The following is a 19,893-nucleotide window of genomic DNA, read 5'->3' as shown; positions in this document are numbered from 1 at the left end:
AGTACAAGAAAAGACCCTATAAGTGGGACTATTTTGGAGAGAATAGCTGTTTTGGACAATTGGTATCATCTTGATGCCCTGTTGCCCTTTAAAATTGTGGAGTAAATACTCATAATCACACGAGAATAAGGTTGACTGTTGCTGTCATTTCCTTTTCTTAGTTCTATTCTATTTCCATTGTTCTAGCCTGTTAATAATAGTGTGAGTTGTGGGAATAGTCTCAGTTGTGACATTTGTGATTTGGTTTTTTCTGATGGAATAGCTCTATAATCTGTACTGGTGTGTTCCAACAGTGACAAGACCCAGGACAGGCCAGATGCAAAGGATGGTGTGCGCTGGCCATAAGCATGCCATAGTGACACAGCAGCAGCAGGGCAGCCGCGGCCTATGAAAGAGTCTGTCCAGGAAAGCTAGACTCTGTGTCCATGAGCTTAAGCTCTGTGGCAGGTCCAGCCCTCGCCATGCCCTCTTTTTTGTGGCACTCCTAAATCTCCAGGGAGGGAACTAAAGCGGACCAGTGAGCTGTTGAGTGCAGAACACCTCAGAGCTGGGTGTGGAAACAAGTGTGCTTCAGTGAAACAGTTTGAGTGATGAAAAGAGGCTTAGAAAGCTGAGAAAATGGGGTGTACTTCATGCTAGCATTTCTATTAACATGCTGAAAACACATTCTTTCAGAATAATGTAGCTAAAATATGGACCTGCAATTGTGTTGCAAGTTTTTCTTTCTGGGCAGGTCAGTAGCCAGGGATTTGGTGAGTGTGAAAAATACATTTGCATTTCTTTTCAAATGCAGCTATTCTGACTGAGCTCTTTGGAGTCCTTAGCTGAACCCTATAGGATACATGTTTAATTGAGTTGTTTTTAATTAACTGGATAGATATTAATTAGTTGTATATTTTCTGTTAATTTTTAGTGCTCCTTAGTAGAATAGCTGTAGGCGTCTTAGTCTTATTCTAGGAAGGAGAGAGAGATGGTCATGATGGTGGCCCCAGTGCTAGAGCAGGCAACAGTGCTGATGACAACACAGTAGTTAATCCTTAGCAGCACAGCTTTCCAAGGGTGGATACAGTTACTGCCTCTAGTTTTAGGTGATGTAATCGAAGCATGCCATTTAAGTAATTAGCAAGAGGTAGAGAATCTGGGTTCTGAAGTTCCTCTCAGTTTCTGCCATGGCCTCTCAGAGCTTAGCTTTTATGGAATTCAGGCTTGAAAGTATAGAAGAAAGAAGATTCTCTGGATTGTACACACCGCTAACAGCGCGTGTTCTCTGGATTGTACTCACTGGTAACAGCGTGTTCTCTGGATTGTACTCACTGGTAACAGCGTGTTCTCTGGATTGCATACACTGCTAACAGCGTGTTCTCTGGATTGTACACACTGCTAACAGCGCGTGTTTTCTGGATTGTACATACTGCTAACAGCGTGTGTCCTCTGGATTGTACACACTGCTAACAGCGCGTGTTCTCTGGATTGTACACACCGCTAACAGCGCGTGTTCTCTGGATTGCACACATTGCTAACAGCGTGTGTTCTCTGGATTGCACACACTGCTAACACGCGTGTTTGGCTTTAGGTGCAATTTTGATTGGCACAGCAGAGCATTTCACACATGTTCTCTAACTTTCCTCAATTTTACAGGCTCACATGTTATTGGCTTTTTTAAAATTGAGCATCAGCTTAGCAACAAGGCGTATATGTTACCCTTTTTCCTTATTTTTTAAAATTTATTTGTTTTACATCCCAACTATAGTTTCCTCTCCCTCCTCTCATCCCAGTCCTCCCTCTCCATATTTATTATCTTAATGTCTGAATTTGCTTTTCTTTTTGGTTCAGTTATATTTTTGATATGTGGAATGCTCTTGTCATTTATTTTTATGAGATGATAAGAGAAATCCTAGGTTTGGACCTAAAATAAATTAAATGTGAGCAAAAAGTATCTCTATAGAAATATTTATAACTGTCTTTTCAAAATAAACACTAAATTTGACCAAAATAGTCATTGTTGTATAAATAGGTAAATTGTGATATATAGTGGAATACACACCAAAATGGATGAATTTTGTAAACTTTTCTTTTTAAACAATTCTCTTTATATAGCTTGAACTTATAGAACTTGCCTGTGCTTCCTGAGTGGTACAATTAAAGAAATAAACTACCATGCCTCGCTTGAAAACATTTTTTTGTCATGAATTACAATAAAATTTACCACTTTCAAGTTAACGACTAAGTGGCATATCTGTGTCTTTCTCTCTCTCTCTCTCTCTACACACACACACACACACATGCATGTGTGCACGCACACACATGCACACATACATGCATCTCTCTCTCTCTCTCTCTACACACACACACACACACATGCATGTGTGCACGCACACACATGCACACATACATGCACACCACCGTTTATCCATTTACCTGTTGTTGGACAGTTAGACTTAATAGTCCTTATGGCTATTGTTGTTTGTGCACTGTGAACATATATGTGCTGATATTTGGGTCCACGTTCTCCGTTCTTTGGACGGATACCCAGGAGTGTGGTTGCTGGTCACACTCTTTCCCGCAATGGCCTCACCATTTCCATACTCCCATGCACTGCAGGAGGTCTCCATTTCTCTGCATTCTCTCTGACAAGTTTCTGTTTTTATATTAGAGTCAACCTCATAGGTATGAAGTGAAATTTCATTGTGGTTTTGATTTGCATTTAACTTATTAATACTTTTAGATAATATCTTCCTGGGTGTTTATTGGCCATTTGTGTAACCTACTTGTAGAAATATCTGTTGATGTCCATTGCTCATTATTTATTTTTAAAATTATTATTTTGTTATTGTATGTATATGGATGTTTTGTCTGCATGTATGTCTGGGCCCCATGCTTGCTTGTTCCTGGTACTTGAGGAAGTTAGAACAGGGTGTTAGATTTCTGAACTAGAGTTACAGATTGTGGGCCACCACGCGGGTGCTGGGAACCAAACTCAAGTCCATTTTAGTTACCGACTTGTAGGCATTAAGTATTTCAGTCGAGGAATTAGTTAGCTGTATTATGTACAGTTGGATGTCCATTGACCTTGTTTTTCAGATTCTTACTAATTTTGATACGTTTCTTATTTTAATGCAGTCTGAATGGGTGATACTTGTTTTTAACACTTTGAGTTCTCTTTGAGAACTTTGTACCCCTTGGACACGAAGATGCTCACTGTGGTTTCCTAAGGTGCTGCTGTTTCATCATTCACAATCAGAACTTCAGTTTGCCCATCATTATTGCTTTGGTGTATGGTTTGAGACCAAGAGAAGTTTTTTCTATAATTTTTATTTTCATTCCCACAGTGTTTAGTGTAAAGTCTGTACCTTTTCAGTTACTGTGTAGCGAAAATTGCCTTGCTCATAAAGTTGTCTGTCTCTGTGTTGGTTCGTCCTGGACTTCGCTCTATCCTGGGAGTTGGCCCATGGCTTGTTATTATATAGTTTCCAAACCAGGAATTTTTTTTTAAGAAGATAAAAAGAACAGGATAGAGACCATAGGTACTTTTTCTTAAAATATTTATTTATTTATTATGTATACAATATTCTGTCTGTGTGTATGCCTGCAGGCCAGAAGAGGGCACCAGACCCCATTACAGATGGTTGTGAGCCACCATGTGGTTGCTGGGAATTGAACTCAGGACCTTTGGAAGAGCAGCAATGCTCTTAACCACTGAGCCATCTCTCCAGCCCAAAAACTGCATTTCTTAAGTATGCATGTAGTTTTTAAAAATACTTTGATTCACATTTAGTTGGGGATGCAGCGGCCTCACTATATAAAAGGAATTATTTTACTTCTCTCCAGCAGGGATTTTATTTTCTCCACTTTTTTTTTATAGTTTTTTTTTATTGAGAAAAGGAAAAAGAAAAAAGAAAAAAGTTTCCGCCTCCCCCCCAGCCTCCCATTTCTCTCCCCCTCCTCCCACCCTTCTCCCGCTCCATAGGTACTTACGAAGGTACTTAGGAAGACCCAAATACTATCTGATTCTTTACAGACACACATCATTCGTGTTGTTCCTGTTTCCCTGGTTGTTTTATTTGCATCAAGACAGCACTGCTTTTGATTGTTGTGGTTTGAGAGGTGGCTTTATCCTGCAGCGTATTCTTCCATTTGTTCACGATACCTTGCTGGGCTGAGGTGTAACTAACTTGGTGCTTTGTCTCTGACTCAGCATTAAACCCACAAACAGAAAAAAAGAAAAAGAAAAAAATTCCAGGCTATTTTAATTTATTATGTAGTATCATAAAAGTTTTAGAATTAGGCTACACGTTCTCTCTCTCTCTCTCTCTCTCTCACACACACACACACACACACACACCTAAAACCAAACAAAATCCTTGGCTCCCTGTCTCAAAAAACCACAAAAAAAAAAAAAAATCCTTGGCTTGTTGAAGAATGTAGATTAGTTGGTCTGCATTTTTGCTTTTTCTCTGTCCATCTTTTGATATAATGAATGTGTGTATTTTGGTTGGATTTTTAGGTGTTAAGCCAACTTTGTATTGCTGACCGAACCAAGCTTATTCCTACTGTCATGCTTATTATCATCAACTTTGGCTTTTCTACTTGAAGATTCTGGCTTCTCTGCTCAGTGACTGTTGAGATTAGCAGTCACCGAGCAGCAGCAGCAGCAGCTCATGCAAGAGCATTGGAAGGGGAAACGATTACGATGGACAAATAATCGAAGAGGAGGGCACAATACAGATCTGGCCCTAAGGCAGAAAAGTGAAGGGACGATTTGTTAGGAGAAGCCTCAGACTTCTCCTTAAAGTCTGCATTTAAGGAAGGCGCGGCTAGGCCAGCAAGCGGTAGATGGGTTGGGAGCAATCCTCTTAAAGAACTCTGCTTTGGGCAGCAGCTGGGACATGCTGGTTCAGCTGGACAGTGGATCTGATGGCTGGAGAACTGCTACCTGCAGAAGGTTCTCAGAGGGAAATGTGGGCATGGCATCTTCATGCTTGATAGCCTGGCCTTCTTCCTCCTCTCCATCCCAGCTGAAGGCATTTGATCCTTTCCAGGCTGGTGCTGCACACCTTGCTTCCCTTCCAGCCTTTGGGGACTGTGAGGCTCTTTGCCTTGTCTAGCTTTCCTGTGGTCCACGAGAGAAAGTTGACCATGAAGCCAGTTAGCAAGCTATACGTATTTAGAAGCTTAGATACTGATAACTAATGAAAATTTTCATTTGTTTAATCTTTTACATTTATTTATGTATATATGTATTTATTATGTGTATAAGTGTTTGTTTTGCCTGCATGTATGTCTGTGCACTACTTTCATGCCTGATTTCTTCAGAGGACAAAAGAGGTCTTCAAATCACCTGAAACTAGAGTTACAGATGGTGTGATCTGCTGTGTAGTTGCTGAGAACCGAATTCCTGTCCTCTGGAAGAGCAGCCAGTGTTCTTAACAACTGAACTCTCTCTCCAGCCCTTTGTTTAATCTTTTTTGTAAGAATCTGTTGATTCAGACTTACTTATAAATTCCTTTTTGAAACTAAAAAAGCCATTTTTCCTTCATGCTTTCTACTTGATATGTTTAGTGATATATTTTCATTCTTTTAATAGTTAGCTTGGTAACTATTTATGCTCTCCTGCCTGCATATCATTGTTGGGCTGTATTGAAGTTCAGTTTTTATTTAATGGAATTCCTTTGTTTTGCCCCCATTTTTGCTTTGTACATTCTTCAGTAATCTTGGAGATGCAATTCTAGTCTTACTTGGCTTCTGCTGTTGCTACTAAGACATTGTAATTTGGTCATACCTTTTTGGAGGTAAACACACAGACATGCACACATGACACAGACACATGCACACATGCCACAGATACACGCACAAAACACAGACACATACACACAAAATACAGACACACACCAAACACAGAATTGTACACAGAACAGAGGACACACAACACAGACATGCACACAAAACACACACACATGTACACACACAGTGCACTTAAGTTTTTTTTCCCTGTACCTTTAATGCTCAGCCATTTCTAACGGTGTAGCAGAGGGAGGATCTGATATCAGGTGGGGGCAGTGGAACTTCTCAGGACTGTGACATCTTTTCTCCTCATATTCTATCACTGTCTGGTTCTTTCCGAGGCCTCAGTTAAATATTTTCTTTTTTTTGTTTGCTTGTTTGTTTGTTTTGTTTTTGAGACAGGGTTTTTCTGTAGCTTTGGAGCCTGTCCTGGAACTAGCTCTTTTCCACCAGGCTGGTCTTAAACTCACAGAGATCCTCCTGCCTCTGCCTTCTGAGTGCTGGGATTAAATGTGTGTGCCACTGCTGCCCAGCTATATTCCTTTTTAAAATATGATTAGATTTTCATGGTTTTTACTAGATTTTTAGAAGCTAATAGAAAAGTGATAGCCAGTTTCAATTTTTTGAAGGTCTATTTTGTAGGAAATGTTTCACAATTAGTAGAAGATTGAAGATATGTTCATTAATAATACACTGGAAAAATCCCTGCTCTTGGAGACAGCTTGTTGATCGTTCGTGTTTGTGGTAAATTTGGTGAGAATCCCTGCCTCTTGGATTGCCCGTTCACGCTGTGGCGCTAGCGCAGGTTTGGTGCTACGAAGTATGAAGCCAAGGCTGGTCATGAGATTGTACAAAGGAGACACTTAGTTGTTCATGGCTGCCCTCCCCTCCTCCCTCGCTGTGCTTGTCTCCTTCCCTCTTTCCACCCCTCCTTTTCTTGTGTAAAGAATCAGGATCTCTTTGTGTTGACTTGGCACTCTTGAACTCCCAGGCTCAAGTAATCTTCCCTCCTTAGCCTCCCAAGTCAGGGACAGATCCACTCCAAGATCCACTCCACTTAGCTAACAATATATTTTTGAAATGATTCCTCTGTATTCTTCTCAGAGCAAAAGTTATGAAGGGCAGGAAATGCCTCAGATGGCTGAATTTTCAGTGAGTAGGTCCCTGGCACATAGTAGGAGCTTATGTGCACCAGTGACCATTGAATAAAGGGAAGGACGGTGACAGCTGTGGTGCTGGCTACCATGGTGCTGTTCCTGCGTGACTGCTGCCCGTGCTGCAGGGCTTTGCTTGTCGGTCTGTATCTGCCAAGTGTGAGAAAACTAGTCCTGTCTCTCCTTTCTTACTCCCATAGTCTCTGCACTTCAAGGGTGATTTAGAAACCACGTTTTAAATAACTAAGTGTATGTATGAGAAAATAATGAAAATAGAAAAGTCTTGGACTTACATAGAAACTCAGACTCTGTAGGTGAGAAATTTAGAAGTAAGTCTTGATATTACTTAAAAGTAAAGAATGGTAATCTATGATGAAGGGAATTCAGCTGGATTAAAGTAAATGTCAGAAATTTGCTTTTTAGGAGTAAACTTAAAAGTTGAAAAACTAACACATGAAGTTAACTTGGTGGTCAATAAATGAGATGAAATTTCAGAATATCTTTAAGAATTCTAAGCCCTTTTTTAAATATGAAAGCGTTCAGAGAGCTAATTGGAGGCATTGGGCAGAGGGATATAGTTGTAAAAGAATGAGCAAAGTTCACAGAGTCTGCCCAGTCTCTGCAGCATGACCGTCTGCTCTGCAGATATTCTCTCAGGACCGTCGCCTTGGGCAGCCCTGTAATGGGGGGGGAGGGGGGGTTGAGCTGTATTTTCCTAGCTGTTTGGTAACTTGTGACCTGGCTCGCAGACACCACTCGGCTGGATTACCCCGGTCCTGTTTCAGATTGCTTTCCAGCCAGCCTATACAGAAAGTGTGGGATTCCTAACTTCATAAAAGTTAATTGTGGGATTTACAGCCCCTGCTTTTGACGTTTAGCACATAACTTCTCTTCATTGGCATGAAAACAAAACAGACATGTGTGCAGCTAAATGCTGAGCACAATAATCTAAGAAATCCATTTCTTGTTTTTTCATTCACTTAGCAAACATCTGTTCAGTCTGTACCATGAGCCAGACACTAAACTGATTGCGTGGAAGGAAGCCTTGTGGCCTCTAACCTCCCTCAGAGTGTTGATCAACTGCCGCCTGATACAGTGGACTTCCTCAACCATTTAGTAAAAACAGCCCCTGCCTTTCATGTTCTCTTTCCTTCTCCTGCTGGGCGGTGTTCTCCATAGCATCACCTCACACTAATTTCTTCACAGTTGGAATATAGGCCAAGAAGTTTTGGTTTTTCTTTTTTTTTTTTTTTTTTGTTTTCTTCCTTCAAACTCAGAATAATTTCTGCCATGCATTTATTGGAAATATACAGACCCACACATATGACACCCTGATTTCAAGAAACTTGTAATCTGTTGGAAGGTAGAAATATAAAATAACTCTTTTAAAGTACTGAAAGAAAGTGTACAGTTGTTATAGGATTGTGGCAGAATGAATTATTTTTACACCAGGAAAGAGTGCTTAGGAGAACGTTGCTTAGATTGTTGATGGACTTAATGCGGAGGAAGGAAAAACAGCACATGCTGAAGTGATCTTTGCCTAGCTTTGGGGAAGAGCGGGGTGGGGCGGACTGTGAGTATTCGTTGTGGGTGACTGATACATGGAGAGTCATACTTAGCTTTTCTAGGTTGAGTAGGTTGAATGGATGAAAACTCTGTGAATCAAAGGATGCTAGAAGGAAGCATCTTCCTGTCCCCAGGGAGTGGGGTTCAGTTTGGGATCAGGAGCTTTTCTGATGATCACTAGGGCACAGAGCCTGGAGTTCTTGAGGAGGACCAGCCATTTACGGAAGAGCCGTCGATATGCTAGGGTTAGGTCCCGGACATAATGAAACCATCCAGAGAGCATGGGACCTCAGAGTAAAGATGGGGCCAGGGAAGATAATCAGAAAAAAGATGTAGTGACATTACATTTGTATTTTAATAAATAAAGATTGCCTGAAGTGCAGAAAAGTAAAACAGCCACCACCCACTGACTCTTATCTTTGTGTTAGTCCAAAACGGCACACTCCTGCCTCCAGGAATCTCAGAATGAGACTGGGTCCGAGAGCTGTCTACAGTCCTCTGCAGTGTGGGATTTAAGGGCATGCGTGCTCCACTACTGCCTGGTTTCTGTGGCAAACTAGTGTGGCTACTCGGATTAAAGGTGTGTGTCACCACTGCCTGGTCTGTAAGACTGATCAGTGCAGCTGTTTTATCTCTGAACTTCAGGCAAGCTTTATTTATTAAAATACAAATGAAATATTATTATAGAAAGATCTGAGGACATCCAGAGTTGGCGCTTTGCTAATTAAGGGGTGGTAATTTTGAGGTGTCAGTGAAAAGCTTGTCATTGTGGCAGAAAATACATTAGGACAGTGGCCAGAAGGATACTCTCTGACAAGTAGCACATTAGTGAAGTTACAGAGGACAATGGAGTTGACAGAGATTGAATTAGGATGTTTGTTAGAACATCAACCCATGCCCAGAGACAGCAGTGTCACCACGCTGAGTTTGTATGCCTGTCCTGGGGATGTTTGTTCATATCAGAAAACCCTGAAATACAAGTGACTGGAGACGAGTGAGTGCATCAGCCCTGGCAGAAACACGGCCCCAGTCACAGCCGCATGGACGAGAGAAAGGGCGCTTCGGGGGGATGATGTTGAGTTGATTGAAGTACATACACAAGAAGTGGTAGCTGTGGACCAAGACTCTGAAGAAGGCTGTGAGGGCTAAGTTCTTGCTTGAGAACAGGACACAGGAGAAATGAAAACTTAGCATTTAAAAAATAAAATGAGGCCAGAGCAGCAGAAGTACAGGAAATAGGAGACAGATCCAGTGTGACCTGGGCTGCAGGGAGAGCAGGTTAAAACTGCAGAAGTTTGGAAGAACAGCCTCGAGGGAACAGGAGTTGAACAGCAAGAGCCTTTCCTGAGCAGAAACCTGACTGAATTTAGGAAGCAGTTTACTGTGTGGCTCAGCTTCATCAGCTGTATTACTGGGCCGGAAACTGGAGGAACTGGAGGCAGAGCTGGTGTGTAGTTGGTCTTCTATCTAGTCAGATGGGCATACTGCATACTCTGAAAGGTCAGGGGAGAAGAGGTTGAAGTTGCTAAGTTTTGTTGAGATGTGCGTCTGTAGATGATCTCAGAGAGACTCCTGAGGGAGGCTGGTAGTCTTGACCAGTAGAGAAGGCACAAAGGAAGTTCTTGACAAGACTGAGGAGAATTCAGAGATGGAAAGTTGTTGCTTATGATTAAGAGTGCTGTAACAATTTGGTTGGTCAGAGAAATCACAACCTATCATAGCAAAACAAACAAACAAAAAAAAAAACAAAAAACAAAATGGGGCTGTGACTCTAGGCATGATACATGACTTTTGAAACTGCTAAGACCTAGAGAAAAATCTGACATCCTGTGAACTTGAAATACTCTGAAAGGTAATCGTGGGGCTATTTTGTTCATAATAAGAAAATCACTATGAAATGGTAAATTTTTGTTGGGTGATAACACACTCCCTGTGTTTCTGCCTAGCTAGAACACTAACATTTTTCGACTCATGCCTGACACCTAGTGGTGTTATACTTACACTACTCTCATTGCCTGCCCTGGCTCTGAACTGACCAGGACAGGAGACAAAAGCTCTTTTACTGTAGGCATCTTCCAGTGTGACATTTTTGTCAGAGGGTATTTATGGAGCATCTTACATGCCAGGTACCATTCTGTGCACTTGAGATATTCAAGTGACATGTTTTCTCTTCTATAAACTCAGAGAATTTGAAAATATAGCTGAGTAAATTGGCAATAAACTTCACTGTATTTTAACATATAGCTGAACAGGACCACTGCACGCTCACAGAACTTGAATATATAGCTAAGCAGATCTACTATTAACTCAATCGATTTTGAATCTATAACTTAGCAGATTACTACTAACCCATGAAATTTGAATCTATAGCTGAGCAGATCCACTACTAAGTCATTGAATTTGAATTTATAACTGAGTAGATCTACTATTACCCTGTGAAATTGAATATGTAGCTGAGCAGATCCACAGGATGGGTAACTTGTTTATAAACTTAACATAGGGTTGTCTTGTGATTTTCACATGTGTTTGTCTCATGGTTTTGGGGGCTGTGTCAGTCATTCATGTTAAGTAGCTGTTTAAGAAGATAAAACTTGGTTTGTGCTCAGTGTATGTGAGAAACCATGCAGAGTACTCCGTCCGTACTGTGGAGACTCACTGGAGTAGTTCGCCGATTTGCCTGTATGTTAACACTAAACTTATCTTTCAGCTATCCTTGCCGAAGTATTTACAGTATTTATGAATGAATCAACATCTGGGGTATAATTTGAAATGTTTCATAAGCATATGAGTGTGCTTACATGGAACAGGATATTCATAGCTCTTTAGATAGGCTCCTGGGGTTCGTGGTATTAGCTGTCTGGTTCTGAGTATATGACATACGTTACCATGGCAAAAAGTCTTAAAGATCTGAATGTATCTGATTTGAAAGAGTTTTAACATAAGTAAGTTCAAATATAGTCTTCTTTTTAAGGTTTTAAAAGATTTTTAACTCCATTATTTAAAGGTCAGGTTGTATAGAGGAAGTACGCATTTGGTGAAGTATATGCGAGTGTGATTGAAACATGACAGATCTCATCCCGGTTCCATTCCGACATGATTATAACTTGAGGTCAGGTTTCTGAAATTGCAGATTGGGAGATAAAACTTGAATGTACTAGCTAGCATTCTGAAAATGAGCATGCCAAATAGAATTTGGAGAACACATTGATTTAATAAGTTACTTTTTCCCATTTGCTTTTGCCCTTACCACAAAAGAAGAAAAGGAGGATAACAAATCAGCTGTAGCATTTTAGTGTTTGATTATATGATACATGCATTTTTTAACATGAAGTAGTGTGTTTATTTTAGGATATTAAGATGACTTTTATAACTGGATGTGGTGACTCGTGCCTGTAATCACAGCCTTTAGAGTTGAGACAGAAGGGTTGCTGTGAGTTCAGGATCAGCCTGGTGACAAGAGCTAGTGGTACAGTGGCACGAAGCATGGGCTGTATGACCGGCAATGGGATTGCTGGGTCTTACGGATTTTTTTCCCATTTATTTATTTGACAGTACTTTATACTGTTTTCCATATGGTTGTTGTGTTGGTTAGTTTTATGTGAACTTGGCATAGCTAGAATAGAGCCATTTGGCCATTTGGGAAGAGGGTCTCTTTGGTTTTTTGTTTGTTTTTTGTCAATGTGATTTTTACTCATTGACTAACAGCCTACTGCAATTTATTGGTCCCAGTTAATTTGCATTTATGTGTATAACGGTTATTTATTATTTGTATTGATCTTAGTTTTGAAAAACAACCTAGTAAAGAAATTCATATTTCAGTGGACTTGGACAATGCCAGAGGCTCCACGGCTCCCTTGAGAGAACTGCCAATGAGCTCGTCTCCAAATCTCAGTGTTAAAGTTTTTGATAGTTAAAAGCCATGTGAAGAAAAATGAATACATAAAAGGAATTTAGATATATTTTATAGGTTAAACCTTACAAATATTTTTACTTTTTAAATTTTTTTGAGATTATACTATAATTGCAGCACTTTTTTCTTTCTCTTTCCCCCCTCCAGCTTCTCCTATATACCCACCTTCCTACTCTAAAATTCATGGGTTCTTTTCTTTAGTAGTTTTTACTATTTTTGATCGTGTGTGTGTGTGTGTGTGTGTGTGTGTGTGTATTTCTTCCTAAATAGAACCTGCTCAGTCCATACTACATTACTCGTGTATGTTTCCGAGACTGACCACTTGGTATTGATTAACCAGCCGGGGCACTCTTTGCTGTGGAAAGCTGGTTCTCCCATTTTGAGCATTCCTTAGTGGCCTATGAGTCTTTGTCTATGATTGAGGACACATTAGTTTCCCCTCGGTGTCAGCATGTTTATTGGCATTGTCTTTGTTCAACTCATGTTTGGGCTTTTCTGCCAATGTGACTTCACGGGTATAGCTTCTCTGACATTTCTAGGAGACAATTTTACAGCAAACATCCTGTTTTCTGACTTTTACAATCTTTCTGCCCCTCTTTGGCAATGATCTTTGAGCTTTAGATGTAGAAGTAACTCTTTCATATGTACCTCTGGAACTGAGCTTCACAGCTTTGCATTTTGATCAGCTGTCATTTTATATAATGATCTCTATCTGTTGCAAAGAGAAGTTCCCTTGATGAAGGGAGAGGACTGCACTTATCTGTGGATATGAGGATAAATATCTAATAGGTGGTTAGGGGTTATGCCAACTTAGGAAAGAAGCAATTACAGGTTCTCCAAGATCTATGACTTCACTAGCCCCAGGTAACTGGCTAGATTTCCAAGACCGGCATTACTTGCCTCTTGTTGAGCAATTAGATTGCTGTTGGTTACTGCATAGGTATGCATGCCACTATTGCACACTTGGGGTTATCATGCCATGCTGATTGTTGTGGTTTATAGGCATCATACATAGCTGGGTAAAACTATTGGTTGCTTCCTCCCTGACGCGTTTTGGTATCATAAGAGCTAGTTCTCAGGGAGGAGACATTCAGGTCAGATCCAACTCGGATCCTCTGGGTGGAAAATGATCTGCCCATATATTCAACTTCATGAGTTAATAGTGGATTTACTCAACTTTATATTCAGTTTCATGAGTTAATAGTGAATCAGTTCAGCCATATATTCAAACTTCATGAGTTAATTGTGGATCTGCTCAGCTATATATTCAAATTCAGTGCATGATGACTTAGCAATAGTGACTTACTTCTTGGAAGCAACCAGGGACTACAGCAGTATCCTACAATGTTCTGGGACTCTCTTTGACAACCTTGACCAATAAGAGGACTTCCCATGTTTGGTGTTATGGCTTTTGCTAACTAGTCTGTGGCTCTTGAGGGGAGCCTTATTAGCCCAGATGGGATAATTTCATTTAAACAGTGTATATTTATGTATATTCAAACTTAGGTGTATTATATTTTTAGGTTGATAGATTAATAGTATGATTTCTCCCTTATGATATTTTTTTCTAACATCCTTACCATTAATTTTACCCTCTTCCCTCCTTCTGTATTTATCCCACCCTCCTTTGGTAATTAACACCTCCCCTAGTTTTCCACTCCCCTCTTTAGATCAATCAGTCAATCAGTCAATCAGTCCCTGCCAAGGTATGCATTCCACTATTGATCAATCAATCAATCTCTGTTGCAAGAGGACTGTTCATTGAGAAAATGCCTCCATACTGTCAGTTCTGCCTGCATTTTCTTTAGTAATGATTGATGGAAGACACAGCCCACTGTGGATCGTGACAGCTTAGGACGGGTGGTCCTGAGTTGTGTATGAAAACAGCCATTGAAGCCATAGTGACCAAGCCTGTTAAGTGGTGCTTCTCCTTGGCCCCGGCTCCAGTTCTTGCCTTGCCTTTCCTCAGTGAGAGGAAGAGACCTGTAAGAGAAATACACCTTTTCCAGTCCCAAGTTGCCTTTGGCCATGGTGTTTTATCACAGCAGTAGAAACTCTAAGACATCTGTACCACTTTAAGTTGCCACCAGTGGACAGGGCTTCCCTTTTTCTGGTCCTTGCCAGCACTTGTTACTTTTGTCTTCTAGTGCACTGTGGTTTGGGCTTGTATTTTTTGCTACTTAGTGATGTGGAACGCTTGCTTTCACTCTGTGTTGACCACCTAATAATGTGTCTGCTTAGAAGTGTCTGCTTACGTGTGTTGCCCATTTTTTTTATCTGGTTGATTTTTTTTTTTTGCTATTGAGTTTTTGTAGTTTCTTAATATTTTGGTTATTGACTTTTCAGAGGTGTAATTTGCAGTATCTTATCTTATTCTATGTGATATCTTCTGACTGTGATGATTGTTTCCTATTTCTATGCAGAATCAGTTTAATATAATCTCATTTATTTATCAGCTTTTATTTGCTATATTTCTGGGCAATGTGAATATAAGTGTGTATACATATTTGTGTACACATGACAATACTATTTTTTCAGTCAATCATAGGTACGTTACTTTGTTCTAGAACTGTAGGATTCCATGGTTGTCGTGATCTCTTTATGAATCTTTCAGGGGTGTTTTTGTGACTAGCCATCTTAGTTTGGGTTTCTATTGCTGTGAAGAAACCCCATGATCACAGCAAATCTTAAAAGGAAAACATTTAATTTGTATAGCTTTTTTACTGTTTCTGAGGTTCAGTTCATTATCATCATGGCAAGGGTGCATGAGGCCATGCAGGCAGGCATGGTGCTGGCTACATCTTATCAGAAGGCAATAGAAAGTGGACTCGTGTATGATACTAAGTGAAACTTGAGCAAAAGAGACCTCAAAGCTCACCCCCAGAGTGACACACTTCTTCCAACAAAGCCACACCCACCTCAAGACCACACCTCCTAATAGTGACACTCCCTCTGCCATTTTCTTTCAAACTACCACACTGGCATAGGTCAAAGATTGTTTCTTTACGATCTGTCTACTCTGTGTACCTTCATACTAAAAATTTTCAGGTAAGATAAATGCTGCAGGTAATTTCAATTTGAGCATTCTCTAAAGAAGCTTGTTAAAGATTTAAATCATCTCTCTTGACTTTAGAGATGTCATATTCAGTCTGAGCCACCAATCTTTTTGGAGTTGGGAGTCTAGTTCACAGCAGGGATATTGGAACATTTTGTGCTTGTACCTTTATGTCCTCTTCCCTTTCGTTTCTGTTTTCTTTGGACTGTGCTCTTCAGCTTCCTTCTAATATGACTGTTAAGTTTAATGGATAATTTCTCAGCCAGTGTTTTCTGATTACCTGCAGGGATACAAGGTTGATGTCTTCTCACAGGGCTTGTTTCCATCTGTGTGTAAACCTTGTCTGTGAACCTGGTTTAGAATAAAATGAGCGTAGTCATATATATTTAATATCTTAACATTAATGCTCACAGCAACTTTGTCAGGTAGGCGTAACTACTGTTGTTACTGCATTGCAGATGAGCAAACTGGCACATGTAAGCTAGTCGTGTAAAAAAATACTTGCCAGGTAAAAAAAAAGAGCGCTCAGTTAAATTTGATGCTCATATCAATAACTAATAATTAGTGAGAACTTATATCAAATATTACAAATTTTGGTAGCTGGATTGGAAAGTAAATGGTAAAGGTGGGGTTTTAAGCCATATGTCTTGGTATAGGGCCTAAGTTTTTCTGAAGTACTCCATTATCCTGGGCACAGAATATGACTTCCCTGGACATTCAGAATTGGATGATTCCCCCTACCTGTATGTTACTAATTCTTTGTACTTAAGCACAACTGATCACATTATTGTAAAGTTTATGTGCTCTCTAATTTTAAATGTTGTCCCGAGCTTTCAGTCAGTTCATGTGTGCTTTCCATGCCTTCTTAATCAAGCGTGGTCACTTCATTTAGCCTTTGCACCCATGTAAGACCCTTTCATTTGCTTATTTTCTGCAAAGATAAAGATTTAGTTAGTTCCACAAATATGCTAATATAAATACTTAGGGAAGGTCAGTAAAAGACACCAGAGTAAGATACTTGACCTTTTAAACATGTTCTGTGTCTTCAAAAAGTCAAGAAATGGAGAAAGAAATAAAGGAAGGAAAGTGGAAGTGACTTTCTAAGAATCACAGAGGCAGCTGTCTAGAAACAGCAATAAGTCTCCCTGTAGGATTATTAAAACTCAGGATTGGGCTTTTCGTTTTATATGTCCAGAAACTGATCTGCAAAACCTAATGACTGATGAGCTTGAATGACACACATTTTATTTACGTATCATCCTATTTTTGTTTGCTTGGTGTATATGTGGCATATACATGTTTGTACATGTGTGGATGTGGGTATATATACTTATGCAGAAATGCAAATAATTTTGGGTGTCATCTTCTATCACTTTCTACTCTGTGTCTTGAGTCATACTGCACTGAACCTGGAGCTCATGGTTACTGCTGGCCGGCCAGCCAGTGTGTCCCCAAAATCAGCTCGTGTAGGGCTGGTTATAATGGTGCGCTACCATGCTTGCTTTTTATGTGGGTGGTGGAGATCCAAACTCAGCAAGAAGCACTCTACCTACTGAGCAGTCTCTTTACCATCATTCATTCATCCGTTAGGTCGTTTGTCCATTCATCCAAGACAAGGCTTGCTCTCTAGCTAGGCTGGCCTCAAACTTGTGATCCTAATACCTTCACCTTCTGAATGTTTAAATTATAGGGATGTACCGCATATGAGCTCAAGTTGAAACAGAATTTCATCTCCCCTGCCCGGTGTGTGTGTGTGTGTGTGTGTGTGTGTGTGTGTGTGTGTGTGTGTGTGTGTGTGTGTGTGTACTGTTAAAATTAATGAGCCAAATGTCTTAACTCAAAATATAAAATCTGACTATAGAAATCGAAGACATATAAATTCCTACTGAGGCTTGCTTATATTTAAGGGATATATGAAAAACAGTTTTCATTTTTTATAAGAAGGATTAGATTAAACCCTGGTAGAATTTAGAAGAGAGTTCATTCTCAGCATATGTTATGGCTTATTGATATTGTTGACCTCTTTTTTAATCGATTCTACCTCCATAGGCATAGTGTGATGATAGGCTTATCAATAACAAATTGATTTGGCTTCTTTTGTAAACATTTGGCCCAAATTATTTTGGTCAGCTCTCCTCTGTGTAAGTAAACTTCGCTACCAGAATTTTTAGCTGTTACCACATTGCTACCCAACTAACTTTTTATTATTTTGTAGAATGTATTAATAACCATTTGTATTTAATAAATATTTGTAGCAAGCTCTTATTTTTATTTCAATATTTTATGTGTATGGGTGTTTGCCTGCATGTATGTCTGTGTACCACATGTGTGCCTGGTGCCCAAGGAGGCCAGAAGAAAGTATCAGATCTCCTGGAACTGGACTTACAGATGGTTATGAGCTGCCATATGGGTACTGGGAATCAAACTTGGGTCCTCTGTGAGAGCAGCTGAGGCTCTTAACTGCTGAGCCATCTCTATAGCCTCTATGTTTTATATTTTTAAATGAGACAGATGAGAGACATCAATAGAAAACAAATGTCTTTTATTTTACAAACCTTCCTGTGAAAGCAATGTCTTGATAAAACATTAAATCCTCAGATCTTTAGCCAAAAAGACAAGTGGTTTTCTTTTAATGCGAGCTGTTGTAATGTTGGGTTGGTCACAAAGGGATCTAGCCAGACTAGCTTCTTTCTGGATTAGAATTCAGTGTTTGTGTTTTGAATGACTTAAATTGAAATACATTTTTTCTTCATAGAAACTGCATCTGTGCATCACCTAAAATGGCAGTACATTATGGAAAGATGTCCCTAGGTGATTTTTGTCACTGAGTTAGTGTTGTAGTGTCTGTTTGCATATATCTAGATGGGAATGTAACTCATTGGCAAAGCGCTCACCTAAAGTGCAAGCCCTAGGTTCCATCCCAGCACTACAAAGAAAAAACAGCTAGAAATGCAGATAGATAGCATGGCCTTTACACACCTAGTGCTGTTTGGTATAGCCACTGTTTGACAAAACGTTAGGCTCATGACTGTAATTGTAAGTGGGCTTGTCTAAATAAAGCTGGACCCCTGGATTAATGTCAGTTACTGAGATGCCATGTCACTCTGCCTCTGCCGAATGCTTCCTTTTCATTCCTGCTCAGTCACAGTCTCTGGATCACAATGCCTAGCTCCAAAGCCTGTGAGATTAGACTAATGTGTTTATTCATCAACTTTGTAAGTGCTTATTAGATGCCAGCTCCATACCAACCATTCTCTAGATGCTGTGGATGTCAGGAAGATTCATACATTTCCCACCATTAGCTTTATTAGCCACACATACAGCAAATAAAGAAGCAGATATACAGATTTTGTAGTGATACCTTCAGTAAACACAAATTAAGAACAGACATTTTCAAGTGGCAAAGGGGTCTGTGACTGTACCACCCTGAATGTTCCCAGCCATGCCTACTGACTTCTGAAACATAAGCAGTTGCTACTACAGTAGGATGGCTTAGGTGGTTGAGTTACTGCTTTAGAGGGCGTCTTTCGGATTACAGAACTAGGTATGAACAGGAGTGACCGATTGATGATCTGTTACTGAGAGATGTCTTTCGAGCCTCCTTTGTGCAGACATGAAGACAGTTTCATGTGGCTATAATGATGCATTCTCATATGTGGCATCCTCTTCTCCCCAGTGCTGCTACTTAGTAAGTAGCATTAGATTACCATATACATGTATATGTCCTGTTACTCAGTTACATTCTTCTTTAAAGGTCTGTGTCTTCTACTTCAGTGGTTCTCGCTAACCTCAGACTATCTGGAGCCAGTCTACAGACCATCATTTCTTTTTCTTTTCTTTTCTTTTCTTTTCTTTTCTTTTCTTTTCTTTTCTTTTCTTTTCTTTCTTCTTCTTCTTCTTCTTCTTCTTCTTCTTCTTCTTCTTCTTCTTCTTCTTCTTCTTCTTCTTCTTCTTTTTTTTTTTTAAACAGGGTTTCCCTGTGTAACGTCCTAGCTGCTCTGGAACTAGCTCTTGTAGACAAGGCTGGCCTCGAACTCACAGGGATTCACCTGCCTCTGCTTCCCGAGTGCTGGTATTAAAGGCGTGAGCCACCACCACCACCGGGCATTTTTAACTCAGCCCCAGGTGGTGCAGGCCACAAAAGTCTTAAACTTGAAAACTGTGGGCTCATCATGTTGCTTATCAGTCAGCTGGCCTGTTCTCTCTCCTTTGACTCTTTCCTTGACTTCTATTTCTTGGAAACGTTCTTCTCACATTGTAGTGTTAGGGTCACATTGGAAACTTGTAAACAAAATGAAATTCCGTTTGGACCCTATGCAATTTTTATTCCATAAATGCTGGAATATCTATATATCTATTTATAGGAGGGGCTGTGGACCAAAACTTGTGAAATACTCTTTTTTTTTTTTTTTTTTTTTTTTTTTTTT

General features: G+C 39.9%; 1 protein-coding gene across 1 annotated transcript in view; it reads left to right on the top strand.

Moving 5' to 3' along the window:
* Window positions 1-19,893, top strand: part of Arhgap21 (Rho GTPase activating protein 21) — a 126,187-nt gene that overhangs the window by 62,190 nt on the left and 44,104 nt on the right. Inside the window, exon 5 of the mRNA XM_005354739.3 lies at window positions 19,586-19,594. Within this exon, the coding sequence (XP_005354796.1) occupies window positions 19,586-19,594 (9 nt within the window). The remainder of the gene's footprint in view (window positions 1-19,585; window positions 19,595-19,893) is intronic.

Source organism: Microtus ochrogaster, chromosome 16, assembly GCF_000317375.1.
Source record: "Microtus ochrogaster isolate Prairie Vole_2 chromosome 16, MicOch1.0, whole genome shotgun sequence".
NCBI classification, from domain to species: domain Eukaryota; kingdom Metazoa; phylum Chordata; class Mammalia; order Rodentia; family Cricetidae; genus Microtus; species Microtus ochrogaster.
This window is presented reverse-complemented; position numbering and strand designations above follow the sequence as displayed.